This window comes from Stomoxys calcitrans, chromosome 4 (genome assembly GCF_963082655.1).
Source record: "Stomoxys calcitrans chromosome 4, idStoCalc2.1, whole genome shotgun sequence".
In the NCBI taxonomy this organism is placed as follows: domain Eukaryota; kingdom Metazoa; phylum Arthropoda; class Insecta; order Diptera; family Muscidae; genus Stomoxys; species Stomoxys calcitrans.
In genome coordinates, this window is record NC_081555.1 from 16936554 (window position 1) to 16960154 (window position 23601).

The window sequence follows — 23601 nt, forward strand, 5'->3', positions numbered from 1 at the left end:
ATTTTTTCTTAAGCGTTACTTAGAATTACCAAAAAAAACTATGAACCCACTTAATTAATGTTCAACTAAATACTTATCTAACATTTTGTTTTCTTTCCTTTATTTCTTGCTCTTCATCACCATATCATCTACTCAGTACTGGACTGTCAAGTCAGCGATTGGGGTCAATGGAGTGAATGTAATGCCTCCTGTGGTGCCGGCATAACGACACGTGGCCGCAAAGTTTTACAACCTGCACAAAACGGTGGTAAACATTGTCCAACGCTATTGCAAAAGCGTGCCTGTCAAGGCTTCCGATGTCATGGCCATCGTCACGATAAGAAAATTTTGCGTGGTAAGTTTCACAAAGACTAGACACAGCAAACCAAAAAAAAAGAGAGGAAAACGCACATAAATACTTGAAAATATTGTAATTGAAAAATATTTAAGTGTAAAAAGGCCAAAGATTAAAACAACAGCAGCAACAACAAAAACACCACCATGGTGGCTAAGTGACTGCTCTTGTCAGCACTTCATACTGTGCTTGCCAGTTAAGGTGGGCGTTTAAATTAAAAAGGTGTTCTCTGCCAAAGCAAAGTGTTTGAAATGCTTACTTCCCCTGACCTGCGGGATATTAAAAAGGTTGTCCATCCTCTACTTATTGCTTTCTGTGGCAGAATCACATTGCAAAGCCTGTCAAGCTCTACAGATCACCATGGGCGGTTGTCATTCAATAAAAATTAAATTTTAATTAAATCTCTCACTCTTTTGCGCTCAACTTAATTCTTGCGAAATATACGCAGTGACACGTAAATCCACTCAAAAGCTCGAGCACAAATGATAGCAACTGAGTGGTGCCAACCCAATCCAGTGCGTTAGGCTCTGGGAAAATGAAATGATAAAGGCAACAAGGTAATAATGTTAAAGTCAATGTTGGACATTGACATTATAACAATATTAAAAATATCCGCTACAGCGACAAAAAGGGTTAGGGGAAAAATATTAATATAGGGATTAAAATTAAATATTTAAGCTTAACAATGCGTCTAGACAATTGAGATACAACTAGACACAAAATATAATGTGTTGCTATTGATTTTTTGTTTAATTTACTTTTTCTGAGATTTCAAATGGTTACTTTAAAGGTAAACTGGCTTAAACTCCAGTTCAAATGATTTGGGCGTATAAGTGATAATAATAAGTACACCATGGGTGCGTATGATGTATGCATATTTCATACGCCACCAAATATCAATTGAACTTCGCTAGGAAAAGCTAAAAAGAGTTTGAAATACAAATCAAATCAAATTTTCGTAGAGATTTTTTCATAATGAATTTATTGTAAAGGGTGATTTTTTTGAGGTTAGGATTTTCATGCATTAGTATTTGACAGATCACGTGGGATTTCAGACATGGTGTCAAAGAGAAAGATGCTCAGTATGCTTTGACATTTCATCATGAATAGACTTACTAACGAGCAACGCTTGCAAATCATTGAATTTTATTACCAAAATCAGTGTTCGGTTCGAAACGTTACGGTGAATGAACACATTTCGAACCGAACACTGATTTTGGTAATAAAATTCAAAATTCAGGGGCAAACTTCTCACATATCAATGAGTGCAGTCCGTTTCAAATTTAAGCTCAGTGACAAGGGGCCTCCTTTGTATAGCCGAGTCCAAACGGCGTGCCGCAACGTGCGACAACTCTTTGGAGAGAAGTTTTATTTGGCATAGCACCTCACAAAAGTTGCTAGCACTAGGAGGGGAAAACCAACGCTGAAAATTTTTTCTGATGGTCTCGCCAGGATTCGAACCCAGGCGTTCAGCGTCATATGCGGACATACTAACCTTTGCGTATGTAAAAACTTTTAGATATTCTTAAATTTTAGTAAAATTTTCTTTAGTATTTTTTACAAAATTTAAAATTTTTGTTAATCTTTTATGTGTGCACTGATTCTCAGTATTGCAAAAATATGATTCAGTTTTATGTCCTAACAGTAAAACTCAAAGCATACTTTGTTGTATTCATATCACAAAATTTAATCTTTAATGCCCTTCAAATATTTGTTCTCAACTTTCCTGCAGTTCCATAAGCCGCTTAATGTCAAAATAATTGTACATACAATCGGAAATGGCTTAAATCGCATAACGCCAACGCTAAAAGGCGATTAACTGCAAAATAAAAAAAAACTTCGAAAAGAGAAGGAAGGTCTGTGTTTATAACTTGGGTTAACAATGGACCACAGGAAAATTAACTGTAGGCGTTTAAGTCATTTTTCAATGGGAATGCCTTAACATGTTTTTTTTTTTTTGGAGAAAATTTTCTTGAAAGGCCTTGTGGTAGAGGATCAACATTAAGGGAATAATAAAGCCAACAAATGTCTTTTTTTTTAAAGCTCAATGGTAAGATACTCAGCTTACAAAGTGGGTGATAACAGCTTGCCACAGAACAACGCCTACTTGGTGAGAAAATATTTGGGGCTAAAGTGGTCGGTCACGCAAGCCACCACCAAGGAGACTACTGCTTATGTCACATTTATTATCCAATTTTGCTAAAATTTGGGACAGTGAGTTGTGTTAGGCTCTTCGATATCCTTAGTCAATTTGGCCCAGATCGGTCCAGATTTGAATATAGCTGCCATATAGACCGATCCTCCGATTTAGGGTCTTAGGCCTATATAAGCCACGTTTATAATCCGATTTTGCTGAAATTTAGGACAGTGAGTTGTGTAAGGCTCTTCGATAGCCTTCGTCAATTTGGCCCAGATCGGCCAAGATTTGGATATAGCTGCCGTATAGAACGATCCTCCGATTTATGGAGTTAGGTCCATAAACGCCACATTTATTATTCGATTTTGCTGAAATTTGTGATAGTGAGTTGTCTAAGGCACTTCGACATCCTTCGTCAATTTGGCCCAGATCGGTCCAGATTTGAATATAGCTGCCATATAGACCGATCCTCCGATTTAGGGTCTTAGGCCAATAAAAGCCACATTCATTATCCGATTTTGCTGAAGTTTGAGACAGTGAGTTGTGGTAGGCCCTTCGCCATCCTTCGTCAATTTGGTTCAGATAGGCCCAGATTTGGATATAGCTGCCATATAGACCGATCCTCCGATTTAGGGTCTTAGGCCGATAAAAGCCACATTTATTATCCGAATTTGCTGAAATTTAAGACAGTGAGTTGTGTAAGGCTCTTCGATAGCCTTCGTCAATTTGGCCCAGATCGGCCAAGATTTGGATATAGCTGCCGTATAGAACGATCCTCCGATTTATGGAGTTAGGTCCATAAACGCCACATTTATTATTCGATTTTGCTGAAATTTGTGATAGTGAGTTGTCTAAGGCACTTCGACATCCTTCGTCAATTTGGCTCAGATCGGTCCCGATTTATATATAGCTGCCATATAGACCGATCCTCCGATTTAGGGTCTTAGGCCCATAAAAGCCACATTTATTATCCGATTTTGCCCAAATTTGGGACAGTTAGTTAAGTTAAGCCCCTTGACATACTTCTTCAATTCGGCCATGATCGGTCCAGATTTGGATATAGCTGCCATATAGACCGGTCCACCGATTAGGGTTTCAGGCCCATAAAAGCCACATTTATTATCCGATTTTGCTCAAATTTGGAACATTGAGTTGTGTTACGCCCTTCAACAACATTCTTCAATTTGGCCATGATCGGTTCAGATTTGGATATAGCTGCCATATAGACCGATCTCTCGATTTAAGGTTTTCGGCCCATAAAATGCGCACTTTTTGTCCCATGTCGCCGAAATTTAGGACACTGAGTTATGTTAAGCCCCTTGATATACTTTTGCAATATGGAACATATCGGTCCAGATTTGTATATAGCTGCCATATAGACCGATCTCTCGATTTATTGTTTTGAGCCCATAAAATGCCCATTTATTGTCCGATGTCGCCGAAATTTGGGACAGTGAGTTGCCTTAGGCCCTACGACATTTTTCCTCAATTTGGCCCTGATCGGTTCAGATTTGGATATAACTACCATATATACCGATCTCTCGATATAAGGTTTTGAGCCCATAAAATGCCCATTTATTGTCCGATGTCGCCAAAATTTGGGACAGTGGGTTGTTTTAGCCTCTTCGACATTTTTCCTTTATTTGGCCCTGATCGGTTCGAATTTGGATATAGCTGCCATATAGACTGATCTCTCGATTTAAGGTTTTGAGCCCATAAAAAGCACATTTAATGTCGGATGTCGCCGAAATTGGGGACAGTGAGTTGTCTTAGGCCCTTCGACATCTTTCTTTAATTTGGCCCGGATCGGTTCAGATTTGGATATAGCTGCCATATAGACCGATCTCTCCATTTAAGGTTTTGGACCCATAAAAAGCGCATTTATTGTCCGATTTCTCCGAAATATGGGACAGTGAGTTAAATTAAGCCCCTTGACATACTTCTGCAATATGGCGCATATCGGTCCAGATTTGTATATAGCTGCCATATGGACCGATCTCTCCATTTAAGGTTTTGGACCCATAAAAAGCGCATTTATTGTCCGATATTGCTGAAATTTGAGACAGTGAGTTGTCTTAGGCCCTTCGACATCTTTCTTTAATTTGGCCCGGATCGGTTCAGATTTGTATATAGCTACCATATGGACCGATCTCTCGATTTAAGGTTTTGGGCCCATAAAAGGCACATTTATTGTCCGATGTCGCCGAAATTTGGGACAGTGAGTTGTCTTAGGCCCTTCGACATTTTTCCTTAATTTGGCCCTGATCGGTTCAGATTTGGATATAACTACCATATAGACCGATCTCTCGATTTAAGGTTTTGGGCCCATAAAATTCGCATTTATTGTCCGATGTCGCCGTAATTTGGGGCAGTGAGTTGTGGTAGGACCTTCGACATCCTTCTTTTTTTTATTCGTCCAATCAGTTTTCCTTTTCCCTCTCCTACTTATATTTGGCGTACTTGTCCCCTTCCAAAATGTATGGTAATAAAACATTTAAATATTCTCTTATCCTTCCAACCTATAATCAAATTGTCTGTGCTTTTAGCACTACAATCTCATCTCTACTTTATTATTCACAAAGCAAGAAGGCAAGAAGGATCAAAGAGAGAAAAAAGCTGGCAAAATAAGTACTTAAACTTTAATACAACACTTGGTCAAGCGCAAGTGCTGGGGGGCAATCATTAACAAATTGCTGCCACTTCAGACTTAATGGACAACTAAATCGTATCTAATGGTTTCGCATTACATATGAGTAATGGTCCACTCCTTGGATGTGTGTCTGAAGGTCTCTTAGTTCGCATATGTATGTGTTTGAACTCTCTTTGTTTTTTGCGCGCCATGATGGCCATGAGCCTCACTTCCGTTTACGTTTATCATGATAATGTCCTTCGGGATTATATCATGAACAAATGCTGACGATAAATCAGTACTGTTTTTGGACGGAATAAGAGAAAAAAAAGAAAATTCTTTCGCAGTAATTATGGTGTTTTTGGGTTGAAAACAATCTCATTTGTAAGATGGATTAGCTGGACATTAATTGTGTGAAGATCAGGTCAACGTCTAAAAAGATTAAATGAAACTTATAAAGCAAACCTAAAGGGGTAGTTAGAAAAAAAAAAAAACAATAAATGAAATTAAAAGCCAGTTTTGCTTGCCAAAATTGACCGTCGTACTCAGCCTATACGTCTGTCTACCTGTTCGTCTGTCAAGTTAAAGGTCACATTTGCCCGATCACCAGCGAAATCTTTTGGACCAAGAACGAACGCTATTTTCGGTAGAAACTTAGACAAAGCAGTGTAAGAAGGAGATTAACGCCTTCTCTGAGAATGGCGAAATCCGCCTCGTTTGGGTGCCAGGCCATTACGGAGTAAGTGGGAAAGAAAGGACAGACGATTTGGCGGTGAAGGTTAGAGGACTGCCGTCAATAAACTTGGTTAACACGAAGCCTTTCGGTTGGACGCAGTCCGAGTAAAGAGCGTGGGCGACGAATGCCCATGGAACCTTGTGGAACAGCGAAATGGCCGGTAGAACGGCGAAAATCCTATGGGGGGATCCAGATCGTGAGAAGACGAGGCTATTACTGAAAGGAAGCAAGAAGGAGGTCAGTATAGCTATAGGTATCATGGCGGGACACATAAGAGTACGAGCTCACTTATATAAAATCGGCGCGGCAAGTGAAAGCATGTGTATGGCATGCGGGGAAGTGGACGAGACGTTGAAGCATTTCCTTTGTCATTGCCCGGCTTTCGCGTCTAACATATACCGGCACTTGGGTGGGGGCACAATACCAGACATGAAGCAACTCAGGGGCGTGGCATGGAAAAGAATTAAGGATTTTGTAAGTAGCACGGAATTCCTTACTTAAAATTTTCTTTGTTCCTTTTTCATTTTTAGAGCGCACAAACAGACGACTACTGGTTTAGGTGTATGTCCATAGTGGCATGGGGCAGATTGATATCTATACCCTCTTTTCAACCTAACCTAACCTAAACATAGCTCCCATGTAAGATCTACATGGCAGCCCTCACCATTTTTCGAAATACCGAGGTATACAATTTTAGATCCCCACCAAGAAGCGCTCGTACCACCTAGGCCCTTCAAACAGGGCACATGAACTCTATAAACTTCTTCACATCAATCCATTTCAAATTTCAAAGAATTATCTCTATTCGTTGTCAAATGGCAAATTTTTTTGCTAATTTTTTTTGATTCTCTTCCACTGTGCGTCAGTCCATTCTTGCCTCAATCCCTATGTTCAATCATTTTACTTCCTTTTGGTCCGTCGCCTTTTTCTTGTACTTATCTGCTTGCCCATAGCTCTGTTCATCCACCCTATTATAGTCCTGCCTTCTGTTCGTCCCTCCTACTGTTCGTCTTTCGTTCTATTCGTCCTTCCTTCTATGCCTCCTTACTTCTGTTCGTACTTTCTTTCTGTTCGTTCATCGTTCTTTCTTCCTTCTATTCGTCATATCTTCGTTTCGTACCTTCTTTTGTTCGTCCTTTGTTCTCTTAATCCCACCTTCTCTTCGTTCTTTCTTTTTTTTTTCATCTCTCCTTTTTTTCGTCTCTCCTTCTATTCGTCCTTCCTTCTGTTCGTCCTTCCTAACCTTTGCCCTCCTTTCTTTTCGTCCCTCCATCTGTTCATCTTATCATCTGTTCGTTCCGCCTTCTGTTTATCCAACATTCTGTTCATCTTAACTTCTGATCGACCCTCCTTCTGTTCGTCACTCCGTCTGTTAACCCTTCCTTCTGTTCATCCTTCTTACTGCTCGTTCTTCCTTCTGTTCATCCCTCTTCCTACCGTGTGTTCGTCCCTCCCCCTGTTCGTCCTACCTTCAATTCGATCTTCCTTCTTTTCGTCCCTCCTTCTGTTCGTATTTTCTTTCTGTCGCCGTCATTTTGTTCTTCCTTCCTTCTGTTCGTCCTTTCTTCTTTTCATCCCTTCTTCTGTTCATTCTTCCTTATTTTCGTGCTTCCATCTGTTCATTCGTATTTCTGTTTGTACTTCCTTCTCTTCGAACAAGTCCTTTTCTTCGTCCCTCCTTTTATTCATCATACATTTTGTTCATCCCTCCTTGTGTTTATCCTACTTTCTGTTCCTCTCTCCCTCTGATCATCCTGCCTTCTGTTCGTCCTTCAATCTGTTCGATCTTCCTTCTATTTATCCCTCCTTCTTGTTGCCCCTCCTTTAGTCCGTTCTTCCTTTTTGACTCCCTCCTTCTTTTCGTCCCTCCATATTTTTGTCCCTCCTTTTGTTCATCCTAACTTTTGTTCTTCCCTCCTTCTAGTCGTCCCTCCTTCTAGTCGTCCCTCCTTCTAGTCGTACCTCCTTCTAGTCGTACCTCCTTCTAGTCGTACCTCCTTCTAGTCGCCCCTCCTTCTAGTCGTCCCTCCTTCTGTTTGTTCATCCTTTTTTGACATCCCTTCTTTTCAACCCACCATGTTTTTGTCCCTCCAGTTCATGATTCCATTGGTTCATTCGTCCTTCTGTTCTTTCTTCCCGCCTTCGTCCTTCTGTTTGTTCGTCCCTTTGTCTATTCATCTTCATTCCGTTCATACTACCTACTGTTCCTACTTTCTTTCTGTTCATCCATCGTCCTATTCTTCCTTCCGTCCTATTCGTGCTTTCATCTGTTCGTCTTTCATTCTCTTCATCCTTCTTTTTATTCGTCCCTCCTTCCGTTCATCTTACCGTCTGTCCGCCCCTCCATCTGTTTGTCCTTCTTTCGGTTCCTCCCTCTTTCCGAACTTCCTACCTTCTGTTCGATCCTCCTTCTATTCGTCCTTCCTTCTGTTCATCTTTCATCCTGTCCATCAATCCGTCTGCTTGCCCTTCATTCTGATAGTCCTTCATTCTCTTCTTACATCCTTTTGTTCCTACTTTCTTCTGTTCGTCCTTACTTTTGTTCATCCTTCCTTCAGTTCATCGCTCCAACTGTTTATCTCGCCTTCTGTTCGTCCCTCCTTCCGCTCGTCCCTCCTTCCATTCACCCCTCCTTCTGTTCGTCCCTCCTTTGATCGTCTCTCCTTCTGTTTGTCACTCCTTCTGTTCGTCCCTCCTTTTAACCGTCCTTCCTTCTGTCTGTTATTCCTTCTTTTCATCCTTGCTTTTGTCCGTTCTTCCTTTTGTTCGTACTTCCTTCTGTCTGTTATTCCTTCTTTTCATCCTTGCTTTTGTCCGTTCTTCCTTTTGTTCGTACTTCCTTCTGTTCATCTTACCATCTGTTCATCTTACATTCTGTTCGTGCCTCCTTCCGTTCGTCCTTCCTTCTGTTCATCCATCCTTCTGTCCATCAGTCCCTCTATTTGCCCTTCATTCTGCTAGTCCTTCCGTCTCTTCATTCACCCTTTTGTTTCTGCTTACTTCTGTTCGTACTAACTTTTGTTCATCCTTCCTTCAGTTCATCCCTCCTCCTGTTTATCTCACCTTCTGTTCGTCCCTCCTTCTGTTCATCCTTCTTTCTGTTCATCCCTCCTTCCGCTAGTCCCTCCTTCTGTTCATCCATCCTGCTTATAGTCCTTCCTTCCGATCGTGTTTCCTTCTGCTCGACCTTTCTTTTGACCTCTTTCCTTCCTTTCATTCTTGCTACTGTCCGTTCTTCCTTCTGTTCGTACTTCCTCCTATTCATCTTACCACCTGTTCGTGCCTCCTTCTGTTTGTCCTCACTTGGTCATTTTTCTTTTCGCACCTCTTTCTATACATCCTTCCTTCTTATCGTCCTTCTTTCTGATCTTCCTTCTGTTTGTCCTTCCTTCTTTTCGCCCTTCCTTCAGTTCGTGCTTCCATCTGTTCATTCGTCCTTCTGTTCGTTCTTGCTTCTGTTTATCCCTTCTTCTGTTCATCCTCCATATGCTAGTCCTTCCTTCTCTTGGTGCCTTCCTACTGTTCATCCTATCAACTGTTCATACCTCGTTCTGTACGTCCTTGCTTCTGTTGGTACTTTCATCTGTTCATGCTTCCATTTGTTCGTCCCTCCTTCTGTTCATCCTTCCTTCTGTGTATTCTTCCCACTTATATTCCTTCCTTCTGATCGTCCTTCCCTATGTTCGTCCTTCCTTGTACTCGTGCTTCCATCTGATCATTCGTCCTTCTATTCTTCCTTACTTGTGTTCGTCCTCCCTCTGTTCATCCCTCCTTCTGTTTGTCTCACCTTCTGTTCACCCAACCTCTTGTTCGTCCCTCCTTCTGTTCATTGCTCCATCACCCCCTTCCTTCTATTAATTTGCCATCTGTTCGTCCTTCCTTTTCTTCATTCATCCCTCTGTTCGTTCTTCCTTTTGTTTATCTTTCCTTCTATTCATCCATCCTTTTCGTCATTTCCCTCTTTTTGTCACCGCAAGATGGCGCAGCTATCATACAATTTGAAATTAAGCTTGAAGTGTTTTGTTTTAATTTTCAACAACTATACCAAGCAGGGTCAAAATCGGTCCATAAGCTGATATAGCTCAAATAAAACCAGATCTCGGGTCTTGACTTCTTGGGCTTCTAGAGGGCGCAATTATTCTCCGATTTGGCTGAAATTTTGCATGAGGTATTCTGTTCTAACTTTCAACAACTATGCCTAATATGGTCTTAATCAGTACATAACCTAATGTAGCTCCCATGAAACCGATCTCGGATCTTTAGTTCTTCAGCCACTAGAGGGCGCAATTATTAACTGATTTGGCTTGCATTTTGCGAAGTGTTTTGTTTTGACTTCAAAGAAATATACTAAGCATGGTCAAAATCGATTTACAACCTAATATAGCTCCCATATAAACTGATCTTGGGTCTTGATTTATTCAGCCTCTAGAGGGCGCAACTCTTATCATATGCGTTTGACTTTTTGCATAAAGTGTTTCGTTTTGCTTTCCAACAATTTTGCCTAGTATAGTCTAAATCTGTGCATAACTTGATATAGCTCCCATATAAACCGATCTCGGGTCTTGGCTTCTTGAGCCCTCTATAGAGCGCAGTTTATATCCGATTTTACTGGAATTTTTCCGTAATATTGGCCCATAACCTTATATAGCTCATATAGTAAAGTAATTCTTATTCATTATCCTTTTTATACCCACCACCGAAGGATGGGGGTATATTCATTTTGTCATTCCGTTTGCAACACATCGAAATATCCATTTCCGACCCTATAAAGTATATATATTCTTGATCAGCGTAAAAATCTAAGACGATCTAGACATGTCCGTCCGTCTGTCCGTCTGTCTGTTGAAATCACGCTACAGTCTTTAAAAATAGAGATATCGAGCTGAAATTTTGCACAGATCCTTTTTTTTGTCCATAAGCAGGTTAAGTTCGAAGATGGGCTATTTCGGACTATATCTTCATATAGCCCCCATATAGACAGATCCGGCGATTTAGGGTCTTTGGCCCATAAAAGCCACATTTATTATCCGATTTTGTTGAAATTTGGGGCAGTGAGTTGTGTTAGGCCTTTGGACATCCGATCGGTCCAGATTTGGATATAGCTGCCATATAGACCGATCCTCCGATTTAGGGTCTAAGGCTCATAAAACCACATTTATTATCCGACCGATTTCGCTGAAATTTGGGACAGTGAGTTGTCATAGGCCCTTCGTCTTCCTTCGTTGAATTGGCCCACATCGGTTCAGATTTGGATATAGCTGCTATATAGACCGATCCTCCGGCTTAGGGTCTTAGGCCCACAAAAGCCAAATTTATTATCCGATTTTGATGAAATTGCTTAATGGAATGTTCATGGGCAACTTTGCATTTGCAATTCTTTTCGTACTTCGGTTCTTTCTATCACTTTTCTTTTTTTTTCAAACCTTCTGTCCGACCTTCCTGCCTTTGTCCATTCGTAACGGTTTTTTGTTTATATCATTTTTTCTTCCTCCTATCTGCCAAACCTTTATCCTTACTTTCTTTCTCTTGTCTCTCCCTTCATACTTAATTTCATCCGTCCGTTCCTCTCTTTCTCTTTCAGTTTCTGTCATTTTCCCTTGAGAAGTTCTTTAAAAAAATTCCTCCTTAGTTTACAATATCATTAATACCCCCAAAAAAAAAAAACCAAAGCATACCCTTAGGAGCCATAAAAATTCAAACATTCTTCTAAAAAATGCAAAAATATTCGCAAAATTAAAAAATAAAATAAATAAAATCAACAATTGTACACTCTTAAGACTATATTGAGGGTCATGACCCAAGAAAACAGTTTGTGGGAATGAAACCCCTTTCTGTTTTGTGCATAACTTAAGCCATTTATATGCCTTGTAACAAGTCCCCAGCAAACATTGGCGAATTTTAAAATACCATTACTGAAAGATATGGAGCATAAAAATCAAAATGTATAAAAACAAGTAAAAAGGCGTTAAGTTCGGCCGGGCCGAACTTTGGATACCCACCACCTCGGATATATATGTGAACCACCTTTCCTGAAAATCCGGTCGAAAATTCATAATCGGTTTTTATGGCAGCTATATGCAAATCTTGATCGATCTAGACCAAATTGCAGAAATATGTGGAGGGGCTTAACTTAACTCTTTGTCCCAAATTTCGGCAACATCGGACAATAAATGCGCTTTTTATCGCCCCAAAACCTAAAACCGAGAGTTCGGTCTATATGCAGCTATATCCAAACCTGGACGGATCTGAGCCAAATTGACGTAGGATGTTGAAAGGCCTAATACAACTCACTGTCCCAAAATTTCGCAAAATCGGATAATAAATGTGGCTTTTATGGGCCACCCTGAATTGGAGAATCGGTCTATATGGCAGCTATATCCAAATCTGAACCGATCTGAGCTAAACTGACGGAGGATGTTTGGGGGCGTAACACAACTCACTGTCTCAAATTTCAGCAAAATCGGATAATAAATGTGGCTTTTATGGGTCTAAGACCCTAAATCGGAGGATCGGTCTATATGGCAGCTATATCCAAATCTGGACCGATCTGGGCCAAATAGACGAAGGATGTTGAAGGGCCTAAGACAACTCACTGTCCCAAATTTCAGCAAAATCGATAATAAATGTGGCTTTTATGGGTCTAAGACCCTAAATCGGAGGATCGGTCTATATGGCAGCTATATCCAAATCTGGACCGATCCGTACCAAATTGACGAAGGATGTCGAAGGGGCTAGGACAACTCACTGTCCCAAATTTCAGCAGAATCGGATAATAAATGTGGCTTTTATGAGCCTAAGACCCTAAATCGGAGGATCGGTCAATATGGCAGCTATATCCAAATCTGGACCGATCTGAGCCAAATTAACGGAGGATGTCGAAGGGCCTAAGACAACCCACTGTCCCAAAGTTCAGCAAAATCGGATAATAAATGTGGCTTTTATGGGTCTAAGACCCTAAATCGGAGGATAGGTCTATATGGCAGCTATATCCAAATCTGAACCGATCTGAGCTAAACTGACGGAGGATGTTTGGGGGCGTAACACAACTCACTGTCTCAAATTTCAGAAAAATCGGATAATAAATGTGGCTTTTATGGGTCTAAGACCCTAAATCGGAGGATCGGTCTATATGGGGGCTATATCTAGATATAGTCCGATTTGGCCCATCTTCGAACTTAACCTGCTTATAGACAAAAAAAGAATCTGTGCAAAATTTCAGCTCAATATCTCTATTTTTAAAGACTGTAGCGTGATTTCAACAGACAGACGGACAGACGGACAGACGGACGGACATGGCTAGATCGTCTTAGATTTTTACGCTGATCAAGAATATATATACTTTATAGGGTCGGAAATGGATATTTCGATGTGTTGCAAACGGAATGACAAAATGAATATACCCCCATCCTTCGGTGGTGGGTATAAAAACTAAATAAATCACAAAATATGAGCTTGTTTTGGGGGAAATGTTGGTTCTTATTAATAACAATCTGCTTGAAATTTATTATCAATATTTCCCAAAAGAAAAAAAAGAACTGTAGGGATTTCTGCCTACTTTTCTTTCCTTCACTCTCTCGTCTCTTCTATATATGTTGTGAGCAAATATTTTTTTCCATTTTATGGATTTGAAATGCTTTGTCAATAAACCAATGGCTGCTCACTGGCAGACTTTCAAGCCCCCTTTTTGTAGTGGCCTAACATTATTTAGCACTTTGCCATGAAATTGATGTCCTAAAGCGCGAGCTCTTCTTAATATACCTAACCTAAAACCAATATATGAATCTGTGTTAATGGGAGGTTTTTTTTTGTTTTGTTGGTGCGCATAGTGCGTCTCTCTATGTATGTGTGACTATTTGATTTGTTTTTCGTTTCGTTTTGTTTACTTTTCCATTTATTTACATTGTTATTATTTATTTACTTTTGGAGGTTTATGAACATAATAAAGAATACATTTTCTGTGCAATAAAACACAAATATATGCCATAGCAATCCTGCAAGCAAGCGACCGACCAACCGCCACATAACAATATACACCACATTTATTTGTACAAATAAAGCAATACAAATACAAATAATCAAGCACCACGACAAGTGGAGTACTAACATAAACAAGAGGGAAGATTCACACAATCACGCCACATCATATGATGAGAGTCAATACAGAAATTATGGAAGACAACATTCAAGTGGGGAAGCAGAAGGGAAACAATAAGGCAGGCAAAAGTCGACTTAATGTAAGCTACTTCATTTTTAGTCCAAGAGATAGATGGCAATAGAAAAGTTTAGCAAAATTTTTTTCTGTGTATAAAAAGCAGTTAGCTGTTATAAGGTTTCAGTTAGATTTGATCGATTTTCCTAAAAAAAAAGATGCCACAAAAACCTGGCATATGATGCCCCTAAAAGTATGCCTCAATTTGGCCTGACTGAATTGTAAGGATAGTAGAAGAGAAACATTAAGGCAGGCAAAAGTCGCATAAATGTAAGGTACTTCATTTTATAGTCCAAGAGAAAGAAGGCAATAAAAAGGTTTTACAGAGTTTTTTTTCTGTGCATAAAACGCAATTATCTGTGATAAGGTTTCAGTTAGATTTGATCGATTTTCCTAAAAAAAAAGATGCCACAACAACCTGACATATTTTGCCCCTAAAAGTATACCTCAATTTAGCCTGGCTGAATTCCAGGAGAAGGAGAAGACAAACATTAAGGCAGCCAAAAGTCGATTAAATGTGAGGAACTTCATTTTTAGTCCAAGAGATAGGAGGAAATAAAAAGGTTTTGCAGAGTTTTTTTCTATGTATAAAAGGCTGTTATCTGAGATAAGATCAAAGTTGGATTTGATTGATTTTCCTAAAAAAAGATGCCACAAAAACCCGTCATATGTTGCCCCTAAAAGTATGCCTCAATTTAGCCTCACTGAATTTCAGGGGAAGTAAAAGAGAAACATTAAGGCAGGAAGTCGACTAAATGTAAGGTACTTAACTTTTATAGTCCAAGAGAAAGAAGGCAATAAAAAGGTTTTGCAGATTTTTTTTTTTTCAGTGTATAAAACGCAATTATCTGAGATAAGGTTTAAGTTGGATTTGATAGATTTCCCTATAAAAGCTATGCTAAAAAAATCTGGCATATATTGCCCCTAAATGTGTGCCTCAATTTAGCCTCACTGAATTTCAGGGGAAGGAAAAGAAAAACAATAAGGCAGGCAAAAGTTGATTTAATGTAAGGTACTTCATTTTTAGTCCAACAGATAGACGGTAATAAAAATTTTAGCAAAATTTTTTTCTGTGTATAAAACGCAGTTATCTGTGATAAGGTTTCAGTTAGATTTGATCGATTTACCTACAAAATCAATGCTACAAAGACCTATCATATATTGCCCCTAAAAGTATGCCTCAATTAAGCCTCACTGAATTTCAGGGGAAGAAAAGGGATAGTATAAGAGAAACATTAAGGCAGGCAAAAGTCGACTTAATGTAAGGTACTTCATTTCTTAGTCCAAGAGAAAGAAGACAATAAAAAGTTTAGCAAAATTCTTTTCTGTGTACAAAACGCAGTAAACTGTGATAAGGTTTCAGTTAAATTTGATAGATTTTCCTACGAAAACCATGCTACAAAAATCTGGCTTATATTGCCCCTAAAAGTATGCCTCAATTTAGCCTCACTGAATTTCAGGGGAAGTAAGAGAGAAACATTAAGGAAGGAAGTCGACTAAATGTAAGGTACTTCATTTTCGTCCCAGAGATAGGCGACAATAAAAAGGTTTTACAGATTTTTTTTTCAGTGTATAAAACGCAGTTATCTGAGATAAGATTGAAGTTGGATTTGATCAATTTGCCTATAAAATCAATGCTACAAAAACCTGACATATATTGCCCCTAAAAGTAGGCTTCATAAAAACATCGATAAATTCCATTATCAAAGCATAGCGAAGTACTGATCGACACACTCACGCGAGGATGGTCATAAATGCGGGTGGAACGAAACATAAACGAAAAAACGACGGGTCATTATCCCGAACGTAGTGATAGAAAATTGGTAGGGTCACTACTTCGGTTATTGAAAGCCTGAATTTCAGTTCAGTAGACTAAAAACAGCCTAAGAGCGAAGGGTATACAAAAGTACACATTGCAGAAGGAAAGCTCAAAGAAGCACCGATGACAGAAGGGATAAACAAATGCATGGGGATCGGATGGAAAAAAGTAAGAATAAAAGGAGAGGCAATAGAAGAAAAGAATGGATTCAAATTCAGAAGAGAGGAAAAAATGGTAAGAGTAAACCGGTAAAACAAAAAACACGGGAAGAATGGACAAATGATCGGAAGAACGGACGCCAGGCTGGATAGCTCGACCAAAGAAAAAAAATAATGACCATTGGTTGAAGATATGAATTGAAGTACCGAAGAACAGATGAACGAAAGAATGAGCAAACATATAAAACTGGAGAAATCTCCGAGCGTAAGAAGGAATGGAAATAGGTAGAGTGAGCTGTTCGGTTTTTGAAACTCGGAAAGTCTATGAGCGAAAGAAAGGAGGACGTCAACATTGATGTAGGACAGCTCAAAAAAGGACCGGGACAACAATAGAACGGGACAACAACATATTTTTTTTCGCGAGTCAGTATGGGAATGTGTTTCACGCATGTGACGAATACGTCTCTCATCTCTCGCCTTATGTCGAACTCCGTTATCAACGGCATCGGCTAAAAACTCACCCTGTGTCACCCCTGGGGATTAATTCCACTTCGGAGCTGCTTTCGCATAATTCCGAGGTAGATGCCATATCAGGTGATAATCCATATCATCTTCATTATGTCTAGGTCCAGACCTTCGCATTCATGCTCTACACCGTTGGGTCCAGGTCTACCTTCTTCCCGTGCAGTTTGTTCGGCGAATCTCATCACCGCATCCCAATTTCCCTTGTCTTCCAGCATTCTCTGGACTATTGTCCCAGGCGCCAATTGCTGTTTCCAATTCTCTGCGTCTTTTAACCCAGTTCTCGCAGTGGAAGAATGTGTGTTCCACATCGTCTGCAACTTCTAGCTCCTTATAATTGCACTTGCTGGAGGAGCATTTGCCCATTCTATGCGGGTATTTCCCGAAGTAGCCATGGCCTGTCAACATCTGCGTGACGTAATAGTTGACGTTGCCGTGCTTCCTTTTTCCCACACCCGTTCATCGGGTATTAGTCGTCGCGTCCACCTCGCCCTGGCGGAATAAGGTTTTCTATAGGAAACCTTCAAATTCAGCCTGGCTGAATAAGGTTTTCTATAGGAAACCTTCAAATTCAGCCTGGCTGAATAAGGTTTTCTATAGGAAACCTTCAAATTCAGCCTGGCTGAATAAGGTTTTCCATATAGGAAACCTTCAATTCAGCCTGGCTGAATAAGGTTTTCTATAGAGGAAACCTTCAATTCAGCCTGGCTGAATAAGGCTTTCTATAGGAAATCTTCAATTCAGCCTGGCTGAATAAGGTTTTCTATAGGAAACCTTCAATTCAGCCTGGCTGAATAAGGTTTTCTATAGCAAACCTTCAATTCAGCCTGGCTGAATAAGGTTTTCTATAGCAAACCTTCAATTCAGCCTGGCTGAATAAGGTTTTCTATAGGAAACCTTCAATTCAGCCTGGCTGAATAAGGTTTTCTATAGGAAACCTGCAATTCAGCCTGGCTGAATAAGGTTTTCTATACGAAACCTTCAATTCAGCCTGGCTGAATAAGGTTTTCTATAGTAAACCTTCAATTCAGCCTGGCTGAATAAGGTTTTCTATATAGGAAACTTTCAATTCAGCCTGGCTGAATAAGGTTTTCTATAGGAAACCTTCAATTCAGCCTGGCTGAATAAGGTTTTCTATAGGAAACCTTCAATTCAGCCTGGCTGAATAAGGTTTTCTATAGGAAACCTTCAATTCAGCCTGGCTGAATAAGGTTTTCTATAGGAAACCTTCAATTCAGCCTGGCTGAATAAGGTTTTCTATAGGAAACCTTCAATTCAGCCTGGCTGAATAAGGTTTTCTATAGGAAACCTTCAATTCAGCCTGGCTGAATAAGGTTTTCTATAGGAAACCTTCAATTCAGCCTGGCTGAATAAGGTTTTCTATATAGGAAACCTTCAATTCAGCCTGGCTGAATAAGGTTTTCTACAGAAAACCTTGACTGAACTCATGATTAATTCATTACTTTTCGGCAGCATTATTTTCGCCTTACCCTCATTACCAAATATCCTTCATAGGGTGGTTTCCTGATCATGCTGTCATAAAAGCTTCCGAGATATATTGGCATTTTTTTTTGTAAACCTTGTCACTGCACTGTAGTACTATTTGTACATGTGACGAGTATTTACTGAATTTTGTGGTATTCGTATGCAGTGTTTGTTTTTGCCAATTGCTATTTGAGAGGAGCTGAATAACTGACAATACGAACTAAATATACACTTGGGCTCCCCTCTCCCCTGCCACAACACAAACATGCAAACAAATGCTAAATATGTGTTGGTTGATGGCAAATAAATGTTTACATTTTATTTATGGCATGTCTTGATGTCTTTGTTTGCACGAAAAACCACCTTGGGTATGGGGATAAAAGTGCAAATATTATAGCGAGTGTTATCAGTCACACTCTTACTAAGAATGTGATACATACTTTTGGGGGCAGATTTTAGCTAAGTAATATTTTCCATACATAGTCCTTAGCCATAGCCTACGCCTACATTGTAAGTAAGACAGCCATCATGTCACTTGGGAAAGATTATTTGCATTGTTATTTAAGAACATTAAGCAGAATTTTAAGGAGAGAAGCAATAGCTCCACAGCTTCAATATTTTTTGTGTTTGTGTGTGGTATGGTTGCAGGTTAAATCATTCCCCTAGGATGAATGCTATATAAGGTTTTTTGTATTCCAATGCCTTTCACTAAAATTTATTGGCATTTTCTCATAAAATGTTTCCCCTTTTGAAGAGGGATTTTGTTTTTTTTTTGTATTAACACAGCTTTTTATATTGTTGAAGCGCGAAATTCGTTATGCCCTACACAAAGATGGGGAAGATTTATAGGTAAATGGAAAGGCTTGATTGTAAAATTTGCTACGCAATCTTTGTCAGCTTTTCCCAGAACCAATACGAAAGTTCAGCAGGGTGTATAAGCTGGATACATTTACTTATTTTTCGTTGTATTTTTAATATTCTTCGTTTTATTTATGAACACGTTTCCTTGTAAGCTGTTGGCTGGCTCTGGTTCCCCTTTGATAAAGAGGACAACGAAAGAGATAATGTCCTTCTTCAAAAAAAAAAGGGCAAAATTAAAGTTAAGAAATAAAATAAATAAATTTAAAAAGTAGGCTGCCTAAAAGTATGCTTTTTTAAGCAAAAACCTTTAAACCTAAAAGTAGGCTTTAATAAAACTAAGTTAAAAGAAAAGAAAGTGTGTTTGTCCAAAAAGAAGTTTGTTGATACAGGGTGCGCCAAAGAAAGTTTCTTTTTTGGAAAACTCCCCAGGGTGGGGAGGGGGTTGAGAGCGGACGCATCTGGAGGGGGAAGTCTCCAAATTTGTTTTGTTACGATAACATTTCCCCGACTGCCTCATCTCTCTTAGGGGCGATCTCCAATGGCCGCACGCTATATAGTCCATCTGATTTCATTTTATGGGTTTATTTGCAGTTCCTAGTTAATGTCGATCGACCAGGGACCATAGCACAGCCCAAGAACAACAATCGTGACGAATTTCAAAAATCTACTTAATCAGCTTATATGTAATGGGGGTCGCCATTTACCCGATGTCATTTTCAAGACTACATGAAAAATGTGGGATATTGTGTTTTCAAACAAGTAAGATTCTCTGGCGCACCCTGTAGTAACCCTGAAGGAGGTCTCGGGTTTAAGTGTCCCCAAGTCACCACTTTTGTCTACTATGTATGAGACATTGTCACCAAAATGTCTACATCCGAGTCTTCATTGTTTACATTGACAGGTGAGAAAATATAATTAATTTTATTATACTCACCACCGAGGGAGGGGGTATATTCATTTTGTCATTCCATTTGCAACACATCGAAATATCCATTTCCGACCCTATAACGCATATATATTCCCGATCAGCTTAAAAATCTAAGACGATCTAGACATGTCCGTCCATCTGTCTGTTGAAATCACGCTACAGTCTTTAAAAATAGAGATATTGAGCTGAAACTTTGCATAGATACTTTTTTTTTGTCCATAAGCAGGTTAAGTTCGAAGATGGGCTATATCGGACTATATCTTCATATAGACCCCATATAGAACGATCGCCCGATTTAGGGTCTTAGGCCGATAAAAGCCACATTTATTATCCGATTTTGCTCAAATTTGAGACAGTGAGTTATCTAAGGCCCTTCGACATCCTTCTATAATTGGGCCCTGATCGGTTCAGATTTGGATATAGCTGCCTTATAGACCGATCCTCCGATTTAGGGTCTTAGGCCCATAAAAGCCACATTTATTATGCGGTTTTGCTGAAATTTGGGACAGTGCGTTATGTTGAGGTCTTCGACATTCTTCGTCAATTTGGCCCAGATCGGTCCCGATTTATATATAGCTGCCATATAGACCGATCCTCCGATTTAGGGTCTTAGGCCCATAAAAGCCACATTTATAAACCGATTTCGCTGAAATTTGAGACAGGGATTTGTGTTAAGCCCTTCGACATCCTTCGTCAATTTGGCCCAGATCGGTCCAGATTTGGATATAGCTGCCATATAGACCGATCCTCCGATTTAGGGTCTTAGGTCCATAGAAGCCACATTTATTATCCGGTTTTGCTGAAATTTGAGACAGTGAGTTGTGTTAGGCTCTTCGATATACTTCGTCAATTTGGCCCAGATCGGTCCCGATTTATATATAGCTGCCATATAGACCGATCCTCCGGTTTAGGGTCTTAGGTCCATAGAAGCCACATTTATTATCCGGTTTTGCTGAAATTTGAGACAGTGAGTTGTGTTAGGCTCTTCGATATACTTCGTCAATTTGGCCCAGATCGGTCCCGATTTATATATAGCTGCCATATAGACCGATCCTCCGATTTAGGGTCTTAGGTCCATAGAAGCCACATTTATTATCCGGTTTTGCTGAAATTTGAGTCGGTGAGTTGTGTTAGGCCCTTCAACATCCTTCGTCAATTTGGCCCAGATCGGTTCAGATTTGGATATAGCTGCCATATAGACCGATCCTCCGATTTAGGGTTTTAGGCCTATAAAAGCCACATTTATTATCCGATTTTGCTGAAATTTGGAACACTGAGTTGTGGTAGGCCCTTCGACATCCCTCGTTAATTTTGCCTAGATCGGTCCAGATTTGGATATGGCTGCCATATAGACCGATCCTCCGATTTAGAGTCTTAGGTCCATAGAAGCCACATTTATTATCCAATTTTGCTGAAATTTGGGATACTGAGTTGTCTAAGGCCGTTCGATATCCTTCTTTAATTGGGCCCTGATCGGTATAGATTTGGATATAGCTGCTATTTAGACCGATCACACGATTTAATATTTTGGGCCCATAAAAGGCGCATTTATTCTGCGATGTCGCTGAAATTTGGGACAGTGAGTTGTGCTAAGGCCTTTGACATTATTCTGCAATATGGCACAGATCGGTTCAGATTTGGATATAGCTGCCATATAGACCGATCTCTCGGTTTTAGGTTTTGGGGCCATAAAAGGCACATTTATTATCCGATTTTGCTGAAATTTGGGATGGTGAGTTGCCTAAGGCCCTTCAACATCCTTCGTTAATTTGGCCCAGATCGGTCTAGATTTGGATATAGCTGCCATATAGACCGATCCTCCGATTTAGTGTCTAAGGCCCATAAAAGCCACATTTATTATCCGATTTTGCTGAAATTTGGGACACTGAGTTGTGGTAGGCCCTTCGATATCCTTCGTTAATTTTGCCTAGATCGGTCCAGATTTGGATATGGCTGCCATATAGACCGATCTCTCGGTTTTAGGTTTCGGGCCATAAAAGGCGCATTTATTGTCCAATTTCGCCCAAATTTGGGACAGTGAGTTGTGTTAGTTCCTTCGACATTTTTCTGTAACTTGACCCAAATCGGTTTAGATTTGGATATAGCTGCCATCTAGACCGATATCTCGATTTAAAGTCTTGGCGCATAAAACGCGCATTTATAATCCGATTTCACTGAAATTTGACACAATGACTTATGTTAAGCTTTTCAACATTCGTGTCGTTCCAAAATTATTGGCAAATACTTGTTTGAAGCCTAAATATATGCTTCAATTATTTAAAACAACATGAAATCTTTAATTATCAAGCATCCTCCCCTGGCATCCTCACTTATTTCCACATGACTGCTCTTTTTCTTTCTTCTACACTCCTCTTGGCTACGTTATTTACTTTCTCTTAAAATACCTCTCGAATGTCAACTTTTGCCTTTAATGTTAGGCAATTACAAAGTTAATAATACAACCCCTTAAAATATGTTACACCTACATACGTGCTTAAGCTGTTGTCTCGTTATACGACTACTTCTTGGGTGTAACTTACTGGCTTGGGAAATGCTAATGCTAATAATAATAATAACAATAATTGTCTTGGTTACAGCTTAATTGGATTTTATAACGTATCTTACCAAAAAGTAAAGAAAGTAAAACCCTCGAATTTACTTAACTCTCGCCCGCCTGAGACAATAACACTTAAAGAAATATTTAAAGAAGCTTGAAAATGTTGAAAGTTAATATTGTTGGCATATGTCATAATAATTGTATAAATATGTATGCATGTGTGTGTGGGTGTGTAAGTGTTATGGTGGTGTGAGCGTGTGTGTTTGTATTAATTGTTTAATTTTGAATTTTATTAGCATACTTTTAGGCTGGCATAGAAGCAAGGGAAAGTGTGAACAAGTTTTGTATACTCTAGGGCCTGAGTTTGGTGATAACTAATTAATATTATTGCATACCTTAAGGGATTACCGCGATAATTTATGGATCTGCAGCATACTTAGTGATTTCCCATGCTCAAGAAAGGGAAACGGGCAATATGTGTCAACTTTATATTGATTTTTTGGTAGCTCATTTCTTAGATCCTCAAATCATCATACTTTTATCACTACCATGCCAACTGATTGATAAGTGATGGTGAAAGGAAAATCGCCTCTGAGATGTTAAACACCTTTGAACATATTTTTCATATGGTCAGCGTAATTTGTAGTCATTCTTACTGTCCTAAGGTGTATGTCCATAAGGGCATTGGGCGTATTAATATATGAACCCTCTTTTCAACCTTACCTCAACTATTCTACACCTACATTGCGTTCATCAGACATGCTTAGCCATGCATTACAATGAGCCGCTCCATCTTAAGCCTATTAAAAAAAAGGCTTTTCGTTATATATTAGATCAAAGGGAAGTAGATAATTAGTAAAGCAAACACACAGAAAACCCATTCATTAAATCTAGAACCAGGAAAACAAACAGGCGCCCACCCGCTTGTTGCTTTGATATGTCAACTGATTATGACAGCATACAATTATTTGTTTAGAAGGTGCTATTTACCCAAAGCATACACTATTTAACTCAAAATAATGATGTCTTTGCCTTCAACTTTGCTTAGGTTCACTATATTTAGCTCTAAGACAGCCTTAATGTATGCTACAAAAATCGTAAGCAGCAAAAGAACATTGCCACTAAGAAAAAAGTAGGCAATCTTTACTTTAAGTTAATTGCCAACAAACAAGCAACGTAAAACACAATTCATTATGTCCTTATGGTTTTTATTATAACCTGAAGCC

General features: G+C 39.4%; 1 protein-coding gene across 4 annotated transcripts in view; it reads left to right on the plus strand.

Annotated features, from left to right (window-relative positions):
- Positions 1-23601, plus strand: part of LOC106084131 (uncharacterized) — a 700945-nt gene that overhangs the window by 487564 nt on the left and 189780 nt on the right. For all 4 annotated transcript variants that reach the window (XM_059366369.1, XM_059366371.1, XM_059366370.1 and 1 more), the window contains exon 3: positions 137-334. In XM_059366369.1, coding sequence (XP_059222352.1) covers positions 137-334 — 198 coding nt within the window. The remainder of the gene's footprint in view (positions 1-136; positions 335-23601) is intronic.